The 19,353-nt window shown below is 55.4% G+C and overlaps 2 protein-coding genes across 5 annotated transcripts in view; both read right to left on the bottom strand.

Moving 5' to 3' along the window:
• Positions 1-643: 643 nt before the first annotated feature.
• Positions 644-6,922, bottom strand: CHMP6 (charged multivesicular body protein 6). Its single transcript, XM_050319492.1, has 8 exons — positions 6,831-6,922; positions 6,222-6,331; positions 5,663-5,750; positions 4,958-5,044; positions 4,788-4,853; positions 4,573-4,653; positions 4,399-4,453; positions 644-3,052 (listed from the first exon to the last, which is right to left on the bottom strand). The coding sequence occupies exons 1-8, from the start codon at positions 6,891-6,893 to the stop codon at positions 3,000-3,002; spliced, it is 603 nt and encodes a 200-aa protein (XP_050175449.1). The 5' UTR covers positions 6,894-6,922; the 3' UTR covers positions 644-2,999.
• Positions 6,923-7,711: 789 nt separating this feature from the next.
• Positions 7,712-19,353, bottom strand: part of RPTOR (regulatory associated protein of MTOR complex 1) — a 98,647-nt gene continuing 87,005 nt past the window's right edge. For all 4 annotated transcript variants that reach the window (XM_050319476.1, XM_050319478.1, XM_050319475.1 and 1 more), the window contains 6 exons: positions 15,648-15,754; positions 13,558-13,685; positions 13,390-13,476; positions 11,802-11,918; positions 11,499-11,628; positions 7,712-10,052 (listed from right to left, as the gene is read on the bottom strand). In XM_050319476.1, coding sequence (XP_050175433.1) covers positions 9,984-10,052; positions 11,499-11,628; positions 11,802-11,918; positions 13,390-13,476; positions 13,558-13,685; positions 15,648-15,754 — 638 coding nt within the window. In that variant the 3' untranslated portion in view covers positions 7,712-9,983. The remainder of the gene's footprint in view (positions 10,053-11,498; positions 11,629-11,801; positions 11,919-13,389; positions 13,477-13,557; positions 13,686-15,647; positions 15,755-19,353) is intronic.

The following is a 19,353-nucleotide window of genomic DNA, read 5'->3' as shown; positions in this document are numbered from 1 at the left end:
CTGGTCATGGCTCAGTTTGTCACCAGTTCCAGAGTAATTCTTGCAAAACCCCCCAGCTTGGTCTCACCACACACCCAAGGTGTGAGGGCAGCCCTTCCAAACCTCCTCCCCACCATGGGATCCAGCCCGTCGCTCCTGCCTCCCAGGAGAGCCCTCCTCCCCTGCAGCTGTTTCTCCAGAGATCCCTGAGGGGATCTGCCCAACCCCTGCCCACAGGTGATGAGGGACAGGCAGGCACAGTGCTGTGACATGGGCAGGGGCTGCTCCACCTTTGCAGCAACAATAGAATCATGGAATATTCACAATTGGAAGGGACCCACGAGGATCATTAAGTCTGACTCCTGGCTCTGCACAGGACAACCCCAAAATCACACCTAGATACAGCAGAGGCTCTCAAAAATCCCTCCAGCTCACCTGTACCTGGCTCGGGGCTGTGCCAGGACTGTCACAGTGCTGTCAGTGCCACCCGAGCCTCCCTGGGCCATCCAGGCAAACAGGATTGTTTCTGTTACACACGGAGCCTGCTCTGAAATTCCTGCCCACATCTCTCCCAGGAGCAGGGAGTGGAGAGGTGAGGGTGGAGGAAAGCAACTCCTGCTCATCCAAAACATTCGCTGTGAAAACACGAGGCTGGAACAAGAGCTGGTGAAACCATTGGAACCAGTTTATTGTCACAGCACAGCACAGAGGTCACAGCCCGCTCCCGGCTCTTCCTCCCAAGGAGATCCAGCACAAGCTGTTTGGGGCAGGGATTAGCAGAGGAAGCTGCAGCCAATCTGCTCCAAACTTTCCTGTTAGACCACCAAATGGCAGGAGCTGCATCAACCCCTTCAGCACCAGCCCTCCCTCTCTGCACCTGCTTCCACCCGGGAGCAGCCACCGGGACCTGGCCCGGCCTCGCTGCAGCTGCCCTGGGGATGGTTGGCTCACGTCTCTCCTGCTGCCAGGACGTTCATGAGAAAGCAAACTGGAGCAGAGGCTCTGCACTTCTCCTCCCCCTCGTCCCTCTCCCCCCTCACCTGGGGTGATGCCAATCCCACAGCAATAGCCATGCTCCCAGGCCAGATCCCCCGGGGACCATCCTGGGAGAGCCCAGTTCTCATTCCTAGGAATCCAAATCCATTAGGGTCACGTTAAACAACCCGACATCAGGCTGGCAACCGGCTGCAGGAGCCCTGAAGGGAAAACGTTGCCCAGAAATGGATCCAAGGCTCTCTCTGGTGGGAACAGGCTGCGTTGCAGCACAGCCAGGACCGAGTAGAGAAAACAAACCACCGGAGCAGAGCAGGACACAGCCTCTCCTCGGGAGGGCTGGGAGCAGGGTCTGGCTGTTCCAGCCCTGGCTGGGGTGACAGCACAGGCTCTGGGGTCACCCAAACCCCCGCCCAGCCCCACAGACAGCGGGTGGTTCACCAGCACTGCACTGGGGTAAACACGAGGGCTCTGGGCCCAGGGTTATTGGGGAACATTAATCAGGAGAGAGGGATTGGAAACAGGGTGGCTCCAAGGTACTCACTGCCTGGAGGACACGAGGAGGATGAGGATGCCCCGGCCAGTCTTTGGAACATAACGGAGAGGACACGGAGAACACGACTCAGCCCAGAGCTGCTGCTGGCCCAGCACCACAGGGGAGCAGCAGAGTCTCTGGGATCACTTGTTGTCTAGCACCAGATCCCACAACCCAACGACAGCCTCCAAAAGTCTCCAAGGACCCTCTGGTCCTTCTGCTGCTATCACAGAAATGCAGATTAAGGGTCGTGGCTTCAAGAACGTAATAAATAAAGATCTGCAGTGTCCTGAAGAGCATCTGCAAGCTGGCAGGTGAGCTTGCTTCCAAGAGCAGCTAAATCTGCCCGCCACCTGGCCAGGCAGTGTTCCAGACCCTTCATCATCCGTGTGACCTGGTGTCACACCCCTCCACAGTGGGCTCCGACTGTCCTCCGCAGGGTGGGCCCCAGGGGATGGGGCTCCCTCGAGCTACTCCTGCAGCAGAGTCTTTGATCTGTGATCTGTTGATCTGTGAAGCTTCGGGCCTCGTGTCTGGTACAGCACGAGCCTCACGTTCATCCCAGCCTGACCTTCCCGTCCCTGAGCCCGCGAGGAATCGTCCCCCAGGAGCCGAGAGCGGGAGCAGAGTCCATCTCAGTCCATCTCAATGTCACAAAGGTGAACTCCTGACGATGGAGCAGAGCCAACGAGGCAGGAATCCTGGCTCTCAACACTGGCAGAAGGCTCCTTGCTGGCATTTTAAGAGATTCCTGCCAGCCCAGGTCTCACTCAGCACCGCGGGGCTCCCGGAGCAGGATCTGAGCCGTGACCAAGGCCAGCTCTTCACTCACACGAAATCAGGCTCTTCCCCGACCAGAACCGCTGCCAGCAAGTGCAGAGCCAAGCAAACAGGCTGAACTTGGCCCAAATCAAACACCCTCAAGCTGGTTTTACACGAGACAGAACCGTTTCCAGCCCGTAGCACGACGTGTCGCTGCCTGCAGGAGCTCGGCCCAACCTACAGCAGGCCAAGGGACACAGCAGCCCATCCACAGGCAGAATCAGGAGAGGAAAAGTGAAGGGACAGAGAGGGACAGAGACTACAGCGTGGTCTGGAGGGCTTGTGCTCGCCCAGCTCAAGCCCAGCACAAACACCATCGCTCCGAGGGTGGGATTTCCTGGGACTTCCGTCAGAGCAAAGGCAGATTGGCCTCCAAAATCAAACCTACAGATTAAAATTTGGCTTTGGAAGTTTTAGAGTTGCTGTTTAATCCCGAGACAGCGCAGTTGAGTGAGTTTAGAATTTAAGTTACAAAAAAAGAAAGCACTAGAAAATAATCTTGATACAAGAGCGATAATCAGCCGGGGCTCCCCACCCTGCGCAGGGAATCCCGCTCCACAATCCGCCCAGCACAGCTGGGATCTGCCAAGGCATTGCCTGTTCCCAGCACACGCTGGGAGGGCAAACTGTCCTCGGTAAAGTTTCGTGGGGGAATCCCCAGCTCTGGGAGTTAAGATGCTGCCACCAGCTCTGGCTTTGGCCTGTTCTTGACGGGTGACGCTTCTGTGGAAGGAAAAGAAACTTGTTACAGAAACAGAGAATGTAAATACCCTGCAGCCATCTCCTGAGGAGGATCCAGGGCTCAGAATCCATTCTGCAGAGCAGCAAACGCTTGCACAGCACCTGAACTAAGAGAAGTTGGTTGTAAACAATCCCACATTCCCAGTGTGGCCCTTTCCCACAGCACCTGAAGAATTCAAACAGTTTCAGAGCACACCCAACCCAGGGAGCCACCAGCCCAGTGACACAGAGCCAGGGCAGGAGCCTTTTCTGGAGCGCAGGGCTAAGTCCAGCTCTTCCCCTGACCCCTTGGATCTGGCACCACGGGGCTCAGACAGCTGCAGCCACAGGGCCAGGTAGTGTCTTGCTTGGCTCCTGCCATCACACAGCGATGACACCTGAGCCCTCTTTACGAGTAAACAAGCACCAAAGACACCAGCCCCATTCCCCACATCCCAGACTGCTCCTGGGCAGATTTCACACGGAGGAAATGGCTTCTTCCAGCTCCTGTTTGCACAAGCAGAGAGGCCCAGCTTCTGTGAGTGATGGCTCGGGGTTCTGCTGCCCCAGGAGAAGAGTCATCAGTCTGAGTTTTCAGCATCTCAGCATGGACAGACACCTGTGTGAGCTCCTTCCTCGCCAGGCAGAGCCACCAGAGCCCGTCTGGTCACCTCCTTCGTGGGCTCTCTCCCACCTCCCAGCCGAATTCCCACAAAACTCATCCGCTGAGGTTTTGCACCATTCAGGGGCAGACTCTCCTGAACCATCAGTTGTGCGCAGCTCGTGCTCCAGCACTCCTGGAGCTGTGGGACTGCAGTGATCCTCACCCAGCTGCTTCCAAATCCCCGGGACACGAGCCGAGAAGAGCTACGAGGCCTCAGAAGCCTCGGTGAGATCCAGTGTCGTGCAGGGTGAATCCAACATCCACAAAACAACTGTCCCTGCCTTGTCATGACTTGCAGGGGACCAGCCTGAGTGCTGTGGGAGGGTCTTGCCTGCGACAAGCAGGGCAGGAATTCCTCGTGGAGATTCACAGTGCAACAAGGTGTCTCAAGGCAGGTGGCTGCCTCAGAGCAGGGACAGAGCGTGACAAGCACAGCAGATGTCACAGAGGGAAACTCCTGGAGGGAAGGACCCGATGCCAGAGGAACAGGGACCGGAGCCTCGGGTCCTGTCGGGGTGAGGGCTCAGCTGGATCTGCCAGCACAGTGAGGGGGCAGCTGGCCCAGCCCCCTGAACAGGGCTCACACCAGGGAGCTGGGACTCCTCCCCGTTTTCTGGGACAACACTTACACTGGGAGAGGGTCCCAGGCTATTGTGTGGAAACCAAAGCTGCAGAGAGAGCGTACCTGGGATCTTCTCTGGGAGCGGCTCCAAAGGAACTTCTGGAAGCTCCAACTGTTCCTGCAAGGATGTGAAAGACAACATGTGACACACCTGGCACCTCCTTTATCCCACTTTATCTCCTATTACAACCAACTTCCTGAAAGTGTGGATTAGAATCACAAGAACACCAATCCTACCTGAGTAATAGTATTTAACTCTTCTAGAATGGCATCTTCATCCTCCTCAGTCAGGCTGCCAGCCAGGAGCTCGTCTATTTGCTGTGGGAGAGAAGGAAAGAGAGTTAATTCTCACTCTGATGGCTCTTAAATAGGGCTGGGAGCACAGTGCACATCCAAGGAACTCTGCAGAGCAGGCAGAGTCTGCTCCCAACTCCTCACGCAGCCGCACGTACCCTCTGGTACTCCACAGCATCCTGGGTTTCTCCTATTATTCTTTCTACTTCTTCTATGGACATCACCTGAAGGGAAGAGCCAAAGTCCAGGCGTGGGTGAGGCCTGCAGGGAGGCAGCTCCAGCCAGGCCCTCCTGGGCACAGGTGCTGAGCTGCCCCAGCCCCACGTACCTGGTGCATCTTGTTCAGACACTCGTTGCCCACTTTCAGGCCCTCAATGACCTTCATTTCAATCTGGGTGAACTCAATGTCCTGGACCTGGAATGGGAAGCAGAAAGGGAAGACCCTGTCACACTTGGGCCAGGCACTGGCACAGGCTGCTCAGGGCAGAGGGCAGTCCCCATTTCTGGGGGGATTTAACAGCCGTGTGGGTGTGGCACTTGGGGACAGTGGTGGCCTTGGCAGTGCTGGGGAACAGCTGGGCTCGATGGTCTCAAGGGGCTTTTCCAGCCAAGGTAATTCCATGATTCTGTGGTTCCCATCTGCTGGGACCCCAGAGAAGCTGCAAGGAGGAATCAGTTGAGCCCTTTCTGTACTGGACAGAGGATTAGCTACACCAGCAGTAAAAATTATCCACACAAAGAGCTCGGCACAGGCAGCTCCACGAGCACGTCCAGCAGCCCTTGAACCGATTTCACCTCATTTTCCAGCTGCCAGTCTCAGCTGAGGCCTCCCCAAACCCCAACACATCCAGTTCTGACATGACAGTCCCGAGACAAGCCCAAGGAAGTCTCCAGTGCAGCCACTCGCACTGTGAGCAACATTTTAGTAATTCACAAGACACCTATTTAACTGCCAGGACTGGCAGTTGAAATGGAATTCCAGAGGATCCAGGGGAAGGCCCACCCAGGAGCACAGACCAAGGCCCTGGCTCACCATCCGCTCCAGGTTGCTGATCTGGTTCTCTGTTTTATCCAGGAGTTGCTCCTGGTATCGTTTCTTCTTCAGCAGCAGCATGGCCTTCCTGAGGGACACAGAGGGAGGAAAACTCAGCACAGGGGAAACCAAATAAAGGCTGAAAGAACCCCAACGAAAAACCACGTTTGTTCTGTGCAACTCAAGCCAGGTGCAGTGTAACTGGGCTGCTCCTGTGAAGAGCAAGGATGAGCAAACTGGGTACTGGGGAGAAATTCTTGGCTGGGAGGGTGGGCAGGCCCTGGCACAGGTTGCCCAGAGAAGCTGTGGCTGCCCCTGGATCCCTGGGAGTGTCCAAGGCCAGGCTGGACAGGGTTTGGAACAAGCTGGGATAGTGTGAGGTGTCCCTGCCCAGGGCAGGGGTGGAAATGGATGAGCTTTAAGGCCCCTCCCAACCCAAACCATGCCATGATTTTATGATAAAACATCACTCCAGGGAGGTTTCCTTCCCAGGGACACCCTGGACTCGGCACTGACGCTCCCCCGGCCCTCGCCCCCCTGGTGACCCTTCCCCCCTCACTCTTTCTTGCCATCCTTGAGCAGCTGCCGGGCCAGCGCCCGCTCCCGCTCCAGGCCCAGGCTCAGCCTCTTCTGGTACTGCCGCAGCTTGTCCCGCTGCTGCTTCAGTTGCTGCAGAGGAGAGGGGCGGACAGGGGGGCAGAGAGGGAGACGGACAGAGGGACGGACAGAGGGACGGACACGGTCACAGCTAGAGCCTTGGCGGATCCGGCAGCCCCCGAACCAGCGCCGGCCCCGCCGCCCTCACACCCGGGCTCTCCCCGGTGGCACCAGCACGGCCCGGTCCCCCCGCTCTCCCCAGCACGGCCCGGTCCCCCCTCCCCAGCACGGCCCGGTCCTGCCCGTCCCCCTCACCAGCACGGCCCGGTCCCGTCCCCCTCCCCAGCACGGCCCAGTCCCGCCCGTCCCCCTCACCAGCACGGCCCGGTGCCCCCGCTCTCCCCAGCACGGCCCGGTCCCCCTCACTAGCATGGCCCGGTCCCCCTCACCAGCACGGCCCGATCCGTCCCCCTCCCCAGCACTGGCCGGTCCCCCTCCCCAGCACGGCCCGGTCCCCCCTCACCAGCACGGCCCGGTCCCCCCTCCCCAGCACGGCCCGGTCCCCCCTCACCAGCACGGCCCGGTCCTGCTCCGTGACGCGGCTCCGCCGTTTCCGCCCGAACAGGTTCCCCATGGCCGCTCCAGCCCCGGCCCGGCCCGGCCCGCCCCCGACGGCGGCCGCGCAGGGCCCGGCCCCGCACAACGCGCAGCGCCGGCGGAGCGGGGGCGCTGGGGGGCGCTGTGGGAACGGCGGGAATGGGATATAGGGATGTGGGATATGGGGATATGGGATACGGGGATATGGGGATATGGGATATGGGATAGGGGATAGGGGATATGGGATATGGGGATATGGGATACAGGGATATGGGATATGGGGGATATGGGATAGAGGGAACAGGGAATGGGGGGATATAGGGGATGGGGGATCTATAGGAGATGTGGAACACACAGAATAGCAGGTATAGGGAATGGGGTGCTGGAGGGGCAACACTGAATTCTTTCACAGAATCATGGAATTGTTCAGGTTGGAAAAGCCCTCTGAGACCATCACGTCCAACTGATCCCCCAGCACTGGCAAGGCCACCACTGACCCATGTCCCAAGTGCCACTGCCGTTAAATCCCTCCAGGAATGGTCACTCCACCCCTGCCCTGGGCAGCTGTGCCAGGGCTTTCAGGAAGGAATTTTCCCCTCATATCCAATCCAGTTCATTTCTCTGGGCTGCAGCCAGCACTCCAGAGCAGGATTTGGGCTCTGCAGAGCTGCACAGTGGGATCACCCTGTTCCTGCTGCTCCTGGGCTGGGACAAGTGTCTGCCTCCCAACTCCTCCCCCTGTAACTGGCCTCTTCCATGGGGAAAACACCTGGAGCCCAGCACCCCAAATACAAGTCAGCTCCTTCCTGGGTCACAGCTGCCCCTGCCCCAGGAAAGGATCTTCACACCAGGAAGTGTTTCTGCATTTATTTTTTATTAACCATTTATTTGTCTGTAATTGTTTTACTCTCACATTACAATCGTGTGGGGTTTTTTATATATTTTTTTTTTTAAATTTTATTTTTGTAAAATAAATAGAGATAAGTGAACTTTTAAGGTAGGACACTCTCCAGATCCTTGGTTAAACTCCATGATTGAATCTCTGCATCAGATCTGTGGAAGCACAGCCCACACACGCTCAGGAGAAAGCTCAAGAGCCCGAGTTCCTTAAAATCCCCCATCCTGGATGTGGGGCTGCACCGGAGCCCAGCGGGAGCAGCGGCTCCCACCACGCACCTCCCCCTTTCGCCAGGTATTCCCTGTTCCTTTAACAAATACACTGATAGAAGTTAAAAATCTATTGTTTTTGAAGCTGTGAATGTTAATGGGTTACGTGTGATCCCAAACTCTGGCTCCCCCCTGGAGGGGACTCGTCCCGCCGGAGCAGCGCGGGAGCGGGGCGGGAAGAGGCACAGCTCTGTTAGACCATAATTAACTTTGGGTAACTTAAAAGTGGATTTTTAGGTAGTTTTTAAGTTTAAAGCCTTTGATTCATCATCCTGTGACGTGGCCCTTGGCCTCCCTGACACGGGGACGGTGCTCGGTGAGGACCCGGCGCCCGGCCCTGGTTCGAGGAGCCTCTCCCAAGCCCGAGTCCTGACGTGTGTGTGGCACCTCGGGATGGCCACCAGGCCACCTCCCTGTCCCTGGCCCAGGTGCCTCAGCACACACAGGAACACGAGAGGGGCAGAAGCAGCAGTGACAGGTCAGACACACCACAGGGGGTGTGGCAGAGGTGAAGTCACCGTCAGCACAGGGACAGAAGGTTTCTCACCCCTTCCCTCACTAGTATTTCCTTCACCATGGCTGGCTGTTTGCTGGGAGCCTGCAGATCCCATGAGACTGGCTGGAAGGAAACCTTGGGAATCTCTGGACCTCGCAGGTTCCACAGTCAGTTTTGCACAGAGCGAGTTCTGCTCTCAGCCAGGGACATCCCACCTCTGGAAGGAATTCTGTCCTTTGGCTTTGCCTCCCCCTTCCCACACCCATTTCCAGACCCTGCACGGATCCCAAGGGACAAAAACATTCATTATTGAGACATGGAAGGTGTGGAAGACGGAGCAGGCTTTCCCTGGGTAGCTGGGACAAAGGTGCTGTGCTCAAAGCAGGTGACCTGCTGTCTTCCCCTCCTTAGTGATTCTCTCGTGCTCAGCCCAGGTGGTTCCACGCCCAGTTCCACAGGGACAGAGCCACAGCCGTGGCCACACCGTGTGTGCAGCTGCAAGTTCCAGACCCTCACCCCCACCCCGGTGACCACCAGCTCATAGACCGGCCCTGGAGCCTCCCTCGCTGCCTGGGCACAGCTCCCAGGGGACCAGGCGTGTCCGTGGAGCTCCCTGTGGGCAGAAGGACAGTGGCAGCAGGAGGGACAGTGCCAAGGTGTCCCAGACTCCCCACCAGCACCGTGGGCTTGGTGGAATGTGGTGACACAAGTGACTTGCTCCAGGCTTGGTGGGACGCTGGAGATCTTCATTCTCTTCCTTCCCTCTTCTTCCTCATGTGCAGCCTTACGGTGTGGGGCATCCTGCCCTGCTCTTGTCATCTCCTTGAGCCTCTTCCCCCAGGATTCCTGCCTCCTCAGGCCACCAGGTCACCTTCTGTCCTTGCTTCCAGTGGAGAGGACGCTGCAGGGAGGGAGGAGGAGGTTCATGCAGAGGAGACACTTCTCTGCCTCCCTTGCCCTGCTCAGCAGTGCAGGAGCAGGTACATCCCATGCAGGCAGACAGCTCAGGTCTCGCTGCCCTGTCCCAGGAATTCTGTTTGGCACAGGGTTGGCAGCAGTGGGAGGGTCCTGTGGAGCTGTAGGTGAGTCCTGACTTAGTCCTTGGAGCAACCTACGCTCCAGCAAAACAAGGAACAAAGACTAAAACAAGACCCTTCTCAAGGGTGTTGCCTCATCCAAGTCCTTCCAAGCTCAGGAGCCGTGTTTCTGACAGAGAAGCCAACCACTGGAAACAAAAATAAATGTTCCTTTTCTGTAGCTTTTAGAGGATATAGCTGGAAAACGAAACAAAACAAAAACAAAAAAAAGGAGATTGTCTCTTCCCCTTGTCAAACCCATCAGTAGCTAAGTCAGAAAAACAAATGTTCAAGTTATGGGGTGCAGCAGCAGCCAACACGAAACATTCAAGTCGATGATTTCACTATGTACAGGGAGGCCCCGCCCCGGGCCCGCTCGGCTCCGCCGTTATCTGATCCGCTTCTCCACCGAGTACACCGAGATGTAGTAGTCATTGCTCCCGACGGCCAGGTGGGGCTGTGGGCAGAGCACGACACAGTCAGCGCATCAGCCAGGCTGGAAAAGCCCTCCCAGCCCACGGATCCCCCCTATGCCCCATCCCCACCTTGTCCCCCAGCCCAGAGCACTGAGATCTTCCTGGGACACCTCCAGGGCTGGGCACTCCAAACCTCCCTGGGCAGCCCCTGCCAAGTCCTGACCACCCTTTCCATGAAGAAATTCCTCCTGCTGTCCAACCTGAGCCTCCCCTGGCACAGCTGAGGCCGTTCCCTCTCCTCCTGTCCCTGTTCCCTGGGAGCAGAGCCCGATCCCCCCCCGGCTCCCCCCTCCTGTCAGGGAGCTCCAGAGTCAGAAGGTCCCCCCTGAGCCTCCTTTCCTCCAGGCTGAGCCCCCCCAGCTCCCTCAGCCTCCCCTCCTGTGGCTGCCTCCCCAAAGTTCCAGGTGTGGGCCGTGACAGGTGCAGGGAAGGGTGACATTCTGGCTGCTCCAGCACTGAGTGCGTCTGCTCTGACGCATTCCTGCAGCACCCACACTCCCAGCCAGTTATAGGCCCATTTCAGCCACAGGGAAAAATTATGGGGACTATTAGCTGCCAACTGCCACCATAATTTCTCTAAATGGCTGCAAATCTGCTCATTAGCAGCCAATGCCTGGGCTGAAAGGGAGCATTTCCTGCAGTGAGGGGCGTGGGACAGGCCCAGCCAGGGAGCCCCGGGCTGGACAGGGCTTTGCTTTGCTTATTTTAAGAGCAAACCCATTTCAGGTGATTTTCCCCACTTCTTCCTCCATCCCCGAAATCGCTCTGGGCTTCCTGCAAAGAGGCTTTTCAGAACTGAGATGAGCCTTCCTTCACCCCTCTGCCTTCAGGATGTCAAACACACATCCCTCAGGCAGGAAAACCACCTTTCCCCCTCCTGCTCACAGGGTCACACAGCTCCTCCCTCCCCTCCTCCAGGCCCTTGATCCTTCCCACCGCTCTTCTATTACATATTAAATATTTGTGTGCTGATCTGCAGGTTTCTAAAACAACTGTTTTAACTCCTTCCTGTTTTCCCATCCATTCATGTTGTTCTCTCAGGTTTTCCATCTCCTTCATTTCCTCTCATCCCTGGGTGAGCAAAGTCCACCACGCAGACGGGACCGGCCTCCTACTTGAGCAGCAACCAGATTCTCCCTCTAAGTACTGTGACACATTCCAAATTTCCTTTTGTTCTGATTCATTCCAGCCTTTGTCAGCTTATGCCTCTAATTTTTGCAGTTCTCCCATTTTCCTGACGTGCAGTTTTTTCCCGCACAGCATCAGCTTTATGTAAAACGGTGCGAGAGCAGCCCCAGAGACCCGGGGTGAGACTCGTCTGCAGAGCCCAGGCACGGAGTAGAGAGGCACACAAAATTTGGAGGTGTGAGCCCTCCCCCAGGGACACTGAGAGGTGCCAACCCCCAAACCAGGCAGAGGACACAGACCCAGTGAGGGTGGAACGCCAGGCAGCTGATGGCTCCCACCCTTTGTCCCATAAAACCGTCGTAGTATTTGATGTTGTTGATCAGCTCCCCGTTCCCGCTGTAGATCGCAGTGAACTGATTCATGGAGCCACTGGAAGGGAATGGAGAGGAAACACAGAGTCACTGGGAATGCTGGGCAGGGACAATACTGCTGCCTGGCAGAACTGTGTGTCACACCAGTGTGCAGAGAGTTCTGGAACACACAAGGCCCCAGGAATGATGTCTGTGGGGGCAGATCATCCTCTGCAGGGTCCCAGGACTTACCAGGCGAAGAGGTTGGCCTGGGGGTGGATGTCGAGGGCCGTGAGCCCCTTGACGATCTGCAGGACCTTCATGGACTCGGGCATGCGGGGGTCGAAGAACCGCACGTCCCCGTTGACACTGCCAACACAGGGGTTCCTCAGGGTCAGCCTGGGCCCAGGCAGACCCCACAGCCCAGGACATGGAGCTGCAGGGCTGGCTGTGAGCTGACTGCCTCAGGGGGAAATCAGGACGGAGCAGAAATGTGCCCTTGCCTTCCCCGTCAGCACGGCCGAGTTCCCACCAGTGTCACTCACATCTGGTCCCACCCACAGCACATTCAGTGCCGAGCAAACAGCCCTGCTCTGCTCTCAGGAGGGATCCCTCACTGCCTCCACAGCTCATCACTGAGTGTCTGTCACACCCAATAGACCCAGCTCCATGTCAGCCCCGAATTCCCGCTGCTCTGCACAGCAGGGAATTGCATTAGAGAGCTCTGAGCAGACAATGTGCTGGTGCCAGCCATTACTCCAAGTGTCTGGACCAGGGAAAAAGTTCTGCTGAGGCTCAGAGAACTGCTCCACCAGCAGTAACACCTCTGTGTTTCTCAGGTAGTAGTTGCACCAGGATCTCACCACGTCCTAACATTTGTTTTTCTTGGATCTTGCTGTCAGTGGAAGCAGCGGGAACAGGGAGGAACTGGGAGTGGGGCAGCTCATGTCCACAACCTGAGCTCCTCCGGGAGGACAACAGACCTGTGGTTTGCAGCACAACCTCTCCTCCCACCCCTGCAGCCCTGAGAGCAGCCCAGGCCCTGAGGAGAGGGGACACCCAGCCCTCAGCCCCGGGGCACACGGACGTGACCCCCGGAGCCGCCGGAGGAGCTTACGGAAAGGAAGATTAAAAACTCTAATATGGGAGCTCGACAAATCTGGCAGCTGCATCACATAATCCCCTTTCTGAAAATCTTAATACATTTTTGCTGGCCCATCCCCCCACCCCAGGAATGTTCTGAATCCCAGAAAACTATGTTTTGTTTCCATTTTGTAATCAAGAAAAAGAGGCTCTTTGTGTGCAAACAGTGGCTTTGTGACAATAAATTATATTCTGCTGTTCTTTAATGGCCAAATCAGTATATGCTGCTCTCGCTGCAGTATTTACCAGGCAGCAGAAATGGATTTATGTGTAGAAAATTGCCAGGCAGCACAGTAATCCTGCCCAGCAATATGCCTGACAGATGCAACATCAACCTTCCTCCTCGTGTTCTCTCCCAAATGACCCCACGGAGACGTTGGCAATAAAGACCCACCAGCACAACATATCCTGTATCCAGCCTCGGCTCCTGCCTCGCTCCCTTCCTCCCTCACACGCCTCGTGACGGCGATTCCAGCATCTTGTTTACTCCCAAGCCACACCAACAGCCTTCCAAGGAAAGCTCCACATCCCTTTCTGCCTCCTCTCCACTGGGTTTGGAGCAGGAGTTCATTACTGACGCAAATGTCAAACTAAACAGCTTTGCCCTCTCAGCTCTTGGGATACCAGGGGCACAACTTAGAGGGGAAAACAAGCTGTGTGTAAGGGAAAACAGCCCAAAGAGTAAAATATCGTGTACCTGACGCTCATGATGTTGCCCTCGGGGTGTTTCTGCAGGTAGGCCTTCACCACCCAGGCCGTGTGCTCCCGGTAGGTCATGACCCGGCTGGGGAACAAGGAGAGACACGTTTGGAGGGCAAAGAGGAGGAGGGAGCACGAGGATCCCAGGGGAAGGAGAGGCAATTACCATTCACTGAGGGCCATCCTCCTGTCGAACACGCGGATGGAGCCGTCCCCCAGCCCCGCCACGATGAGGGAGCGATGGGAGTCGCAGGAGAGGCTGGTGACACAGCTGTCAGCGCCGGTGGGGATGTCCTGGGGACAGAGCACACGACAGCCATGCTGAGACCACGGCCTGACCTCCAGTCACTGCCCTCAAGGTCCCACACCAAGGTCCTGCCCCATCCCTGGAAGTGTCCCAGGCCAGGCTGGACGGGGCTTGGAGCAACCTGGGCCGGTGGAAGGTGTCCCTGCCCATGGCAGGGCGTGGGATGAGGTGACCTTTAAAAGTCCCTTCCAACCCAAACCATTCCATGATTCCATGATTGCCAGCCTGCTTTTGCAGTGCTGCTCAGCTGTTTTTACTAGTTTTAACTGAAACTGTTTTTCCTCCCAGCAGGGATTGTTCGGAGCAATCCTTTTGCCTGTAGCAAGAGAGCGAGTGGGTGGAAGGTGGGAAGGGACCTTAAAGCTCATCCAGTCCCACCCCTGTCACGGGCAGGGACACCTTCCACCAGCCCAGGTTGCTCCAAGGCCCGTCCAACCTGGCCTTGGACACTTCCAGGGCTGGGGCAGCCACAGCTTCTCCGGGCAGCCTGTGCAGGACCCGCTGGAGCTGCAGGAGCTCATTTCACACTTCAATGCTATTTTGGCTTGTGCAGATTCACCTTTGGAGCTGCTGTTCCAGCCTGGGCTGAGCTGTGAGAGGCACCAGCCCCGGGGCTGCTGCAGCCCCTGCCCACCCCCAGCTCCTCCTTTGAAGCAGCAACACTCAGCAGAAGTGCAAATGAAGCACTTGTTCCTGCAGCTCCAGCCCAAGTGCTTCCAGAGGTGTGGGGTTTTGTACTTCAAAGAGGGAAGGCACCTTTATCCGCCTGGATTATTCCTGCTCTTTGTGCTGATTCTCACTTTCCCAGTTACTGAGTCAGGAAGTTCCAATCACTTGAATTTCAACACACCCAATCTTTCCAATTAAAAAAAGAAACAACATGTTTTTAGACACTTTCGGTGCAATCATTAATCATCATAATTTAAAAGATTTTCGCCTCCTGAATTTTGCCGCTCCCTAATTTACATAGAAAAAAAATAATATGTGAAAGTAATTAAGATTAACAGAGGCTTAATTATCCTGCATGGCGGGGTCAAAGTGTCGCAATTAATGTTCATCCAAGGGTAATTAATTTCGAGAAGCTTTGAAAACTCGACTTCCTTTTTATTCCAGCATGGTGCCTCCGTTCTCACCGACCAGCTGCTTCTCCTTGGAATTTCTGAGAAACTTCCATGTGGTTATGAATGACATGGACTCTTGCAGTGCCTTTTATCCGTTATATGGCACAGAAAGTTACGTGTGACTGCCCTGCTGGTGCCTCGTTTGAGGTGTGAACACCCCAGGTCCTGACTCAGGTGTGGATGAGCAGCTATGGAAGTGCTCTCCACAGGGACTCAGCTTTCCTGGACACATGGGAGGCACTGGAGCAGAGCTGCTCCATCACCAGCTCCGTGTGTGTCCCAGAGGAGCAGAGATGGCAGCAAAATGTCCAGATGCTCCACCACCAACCCAACTCACCCCTGAATTTCCTCACAAATCATACAATTGTGGAATGGTTTGGGTTTAAAGGGACCTTAAACCTCATCCCATTCCACTGCCTAGCCCAGGTTGCTCCAAGCCTCGTCCAACCTGTCCTTGGACACCTCCAGGGATGGGGCAGCCACAGCTGCTCTGGGCAACCTGTGCCAGGGCCTTTAAAGATTTACACTATTTCAATGACATGCCACTTAGGAAACCCAATCTGCATCCTGGTGGCTTCCAGAGCCTCAGCCTCCCCAAACCCTGCTGCCCATCCAGAATAACAGCAGCAACTTCCCCAAAGCCCTGGCACGCTCCCCGAGGATGTGTGTGGTTTTACTGATCTTGGAACGTGACCCTGGGGCAGGGAAGCAGAGCAGCAGGAGCTCCAGGACCTGTCAGCTCCTCACAGGTGAGTCTCAGGTGCTTTGGGATAACTCACCCATGGCATGTGCTCCAGGAGGGGAAAGGGACAAACACACAGGTGTTACCTGTACTTTCATTTCCCGATCCGTGTCCCAGATCCGGATTATCCTCACATCTCCCGAGGTCATCAGGAGCCCAGTTTCTTGTTCCCAGTCGACCACCATCCCTGCCCCTAAGGCAGAACACAGGCAGGGGTGCAAATCAGCAGCAGCAGGGGCAGAGCTGCACCCATGAGGAGCCCCAGCTCTCCTGACCCCGTGTTTCAGAAGCTGTCACTGCCAGAGGAAATGAGAAATTACACACACACACATCCACACATCCTCCCAACGGGATCGGATCAGCTGGCCCTGGATTTGAGTCCAAAATGCCTTTGTCCCCTGGTCTAACTGAGTGCTCAGAGGGGAGCACAGCTTCCAGGACACTGCTGGGGACTTCCAGGGGGTCAATAAATTATCCAGCACTCCATGAGAACTCCGGATTAAACAAGGATTGAAGGAGACTCAACTGGTGACACCTCACAGAGCAAGACCTGAGAGCCCCTGGATCACCACGATTCCTCATTCCAACACAAAGATGTGGGAAATGTTTCTCAACAAGGAACAGCAGAGTCAGTCAGCTGCAATATATTGAATTTAACAGCTGGTGGGAGCACAAACCAGTTTGCTGCACAGACTGGCAAGGGCGGGAACACCCTGCAATGACAACACCTAAAATCCTTTACAAAGGCTTTTGCTCCTCATCTCTGAGGGCACAGACCAATCTCCAGGTGAAGTTCAGAATAACATCCCATCCATTCTGTAAGAGCACGACAAGGGATTTTCTATCCTCAAAGCACCTGCTTACAGACAGACTGTGTGTGCTCATGAACCTTGCTGGGGCAGAATTCCCAGAGCAGGGTGAATGCAGGTCACCTCCTTCCTGGGAAATCCCTGGCAATGAACCCCCTGGTTCTGGAGGGGAGAAACCTCCAAGGAACAATTCTTGTGCGTTTTACTGGAAGGGACTTTGTGTGCTGCCTCCACAGCTCAGGAATGTCCTGCTCAAAGCACAGCCACACACCCACTATGGTTTGCTTTTAATGCTGAGCAACCCCAAATCTATGGCATTTCCAGGGACACTCCCACTCATCCATTAAAAACAGAAACAAAAGTCCCGGGAGCACCGCAGGAGGGAAGCAAAGAACTCCAGGTCTGGTGTCTGTTCTTACCCCTGGGGCAGGGCAGAGGCAGCAGCAGCCCTGGCTCCCACAGCAGCATCCCCGCCCTGCAGAGCAGCATTCCTGCCTCTCAGAGCAGTTGTCCACCCTCTCATCCGTGCCAAACCCAGCCTCTGGTGCCGAGCAGTGTTTCATAACCACACACAACCCAGAGTCAGAACCCTCTGCAATGCATCAGGACTGCAGCTCCTGCCCTGAGCCACTCGCCTTCAGCACCATGCCTGTGTCTCCACTCCACAGCTTGCTTGTCCAGAAGGTACAAATGTGAATCTTTCTGCATTTACTGCCAGGAATTAGCCCCAGCAGGAAATTTAAGCCTACCCCAACATGCTCTTTGTCACCAAAGGACCACAAGTACCTCGTACCAGAACAACCACCTTTACAGGGCACAAAGGAAATGACAGAAACATCCTATAAATACTGAGTTTTCCTCAAAGATGACGGAATGACCTTGTTTTGCACAGATACAGATAAAACATTTTCCCATCTCCCCTTCCTGAGCATCGCAGCCGGCCGATTCCTGCTCTTGCTGCACCCACGGAGGAGACTGCTGACACTTATTGACAGTCCGTCACCTCACCCCAGGAAATTCGGGACTCTGGGCTAAGCTGGGAGCTTGGATCTTTATCTTTAGTCAAATGGGTTGTTCCTTCAGATTGCCTGGCAGCTCGGAGGGCTGGAGGCAAACAAGCAGGCAGTGATTGAGATGATAAACATCACTGAAGTGTTTGCATTTGTCATCTCGTTTATTGCCCATGTGACAAGATAAACCTGGCAGCTGAGATGGATCTGGCCATTACCACCCCTGATGGAGTTCAGCAGGCAAAGTGCTCCGAGGCAGCTTTAAACTCCCAATTTCCCAGTTATGTTCCCGTTTGAAGCCAGGGTGGTTCTGTCTGAGCAGCACCAGGTCCCGTCTGGCTGTGGCTCCAGGGGCTGCGCTCCCACTGCACCCCAGCCATGCCCTGACCAGGAAGGGAAGCCCAGGATGTGGCTGGCAACGCTGAACCAGAATTCCAAGCTGTCTAAAGAGAAGAAAAGCCTTTGTACAGACATTTAAGTCATTTGGAAGTGTATAAGGGGGGAGGAAATGTTCCACCCAGAGCTCACGCTCACAGTGTGGCACGAGACAGAAATAGCTGAACTATTTCTATGTACGAGCAAACGCTCTCCTGGTACAAGTGATACAGGATTGGCTCATGTTTCCATGCTAAATTCATAGTATTTTGGGACGAGAAGCAAACGTGGGACTTAATACTAACGATCATTTCCTTTTTAATTAACAGAGGCCCTTCCCCAGGATGTTACAACCGAGCCTGCAGCTCACCCGCCGCGTTCTGGCTCCCGGCTTTGGCACCTGAGCTGCTCCTCAGCCTCCTCCTGGCAGGAAGGTGATGCTCTGTGCACCTGTGCGACCCCACAGCCGGGCTCTGCCTCACTCCCACCCTAATTCCACGCTCCCACCTCCTCCCAGAATCGGAGTGACAGGGACAAGGCTGTGGCAGGGCCCGACACAGGCCAGGGTGGAACCCTGGTGGTCCCAGAATGCCAAAACTGCACCAAGGGGTGTCCCAGCCCTGCACTGCTGCAACGCATCCGGAGCGAGGAGCACGGGTTTCCCCCAGGGAAGAGTATGTTCTTAGATAACAAGCAACAAATCTTCCACAGCTCAGGAAAAGGAATTTTTAAAGGTCTGTGGTGAGTTGTTGTTGTTTTTGGGTTTGCTTTTATGTTTGTTTTGGAGTCTTTTAACACCAGCACTTGCAGCTCTGTATAACGTGAGTTTATACACCCCAACAGCCCTTCCTGGAAGTGTAACTTCCCATGGCTGTTCCCTCAGGATTCCCTCTGAGTAACTGGTCTGGATGGGACAGTTCCCTGCATAAATACCATAACTAACCCTGGTGAAAGCAGCTGCATTCCCAGCGTTTATTTGCAACGTCACTGGCACGTGGCCAGCCCGTCCTTGGCATTTCAATGGGATCGGGAATATCTACACGGAACACAATATAAAAAATCTTGGATTCTGACTGATCATTTTTTAATCATGGGCCCTCCTGGTTGAGCAGTGAAGCACATCCCTGCTTTAATTTCCAGGAAGCAGTGGGAGGGTTGGATGACCTCACTCATCATTAATTTCTACAACATCCTCTCAAAAAGTGTCACTCTCCTCCTGCCAAGGACTGCACAGCGAGGGACAGCAGGAGCTGGGATGCTGGGAATCCAATTAAAAGAACACAAACCCCTGGAGCTGCAATTTCTCCAGTGATTTTACTGCCATAAAATAATCTGACCAAAACCACGGTGCTTTTCCCAAACTTCTCACTCCTGAAGGGTAAGACACGAGCACCCTCTGACTCCTGCCAGCTCAGCTGCCTTCCCAGCGCTGCTGCCTTCCCAGCTCAGACTTTGCTCCCTGCTCACATCAACTCCAGGGATTCCCTGCCCAGGGAATGACCTGCCCAGTGGCCTGACAGGACCTGGCCCAGTAAGCCACTGGTGTTTCTCTGATTTATCCTGGATCTGTTAGAAAACCCCCAGTGATGCCAGAATGA

Source organism: Myiozetetes cayanensis, unplaced genomic scaffold, assembly GCF_022539395.1.
Source record: "Myiozetetes cayanensis isolate MyiCay16 unplaced genomic scaffold, myiCay2020 scf22, whole genome shotgun sequence".
Taxonomy (NCBI): domain Eukaryota; kingdom Metazoa; phylum Chordata; class Aves; order Passeriformes; family Tyrannidae; genus Myiozetetes; species Myiozetetes cayanensis.
The sequence above is the reverse complement of the archived record's forward strand: the minus strand, read 5'-3'. Positions and strand labels throughout refer to the sequence as shown.

What these genes read in the sequence shown, in the direction of transcription:
- CHMP6 (XM_050319492.1), bottom strand. Translation starts at nt 6,893, where the DNA reads ATGGGGAACCTGTTCGGGCGGAAACGGCGGAGCCGCGTCACGGAGCAG. An exon ending in AGTTAAATACTATTACTCAG is followed by an intron (nt 4,454 to 4,572) that starts GTAGGATTGGTG and finishes ACATCCTTGCAG; the next exon opens with GAACAGTTGGAGCTTCCAGA. An exon ending in GCTCCCAGAGAAGATCCCAG is followed by an intron (nt 3,053 to 4,398) that starts GTACGCTCTCTC and finishes TTCCTTCCACAG; the next exon opens with AAGCGTCACCCGTCAAGAAC.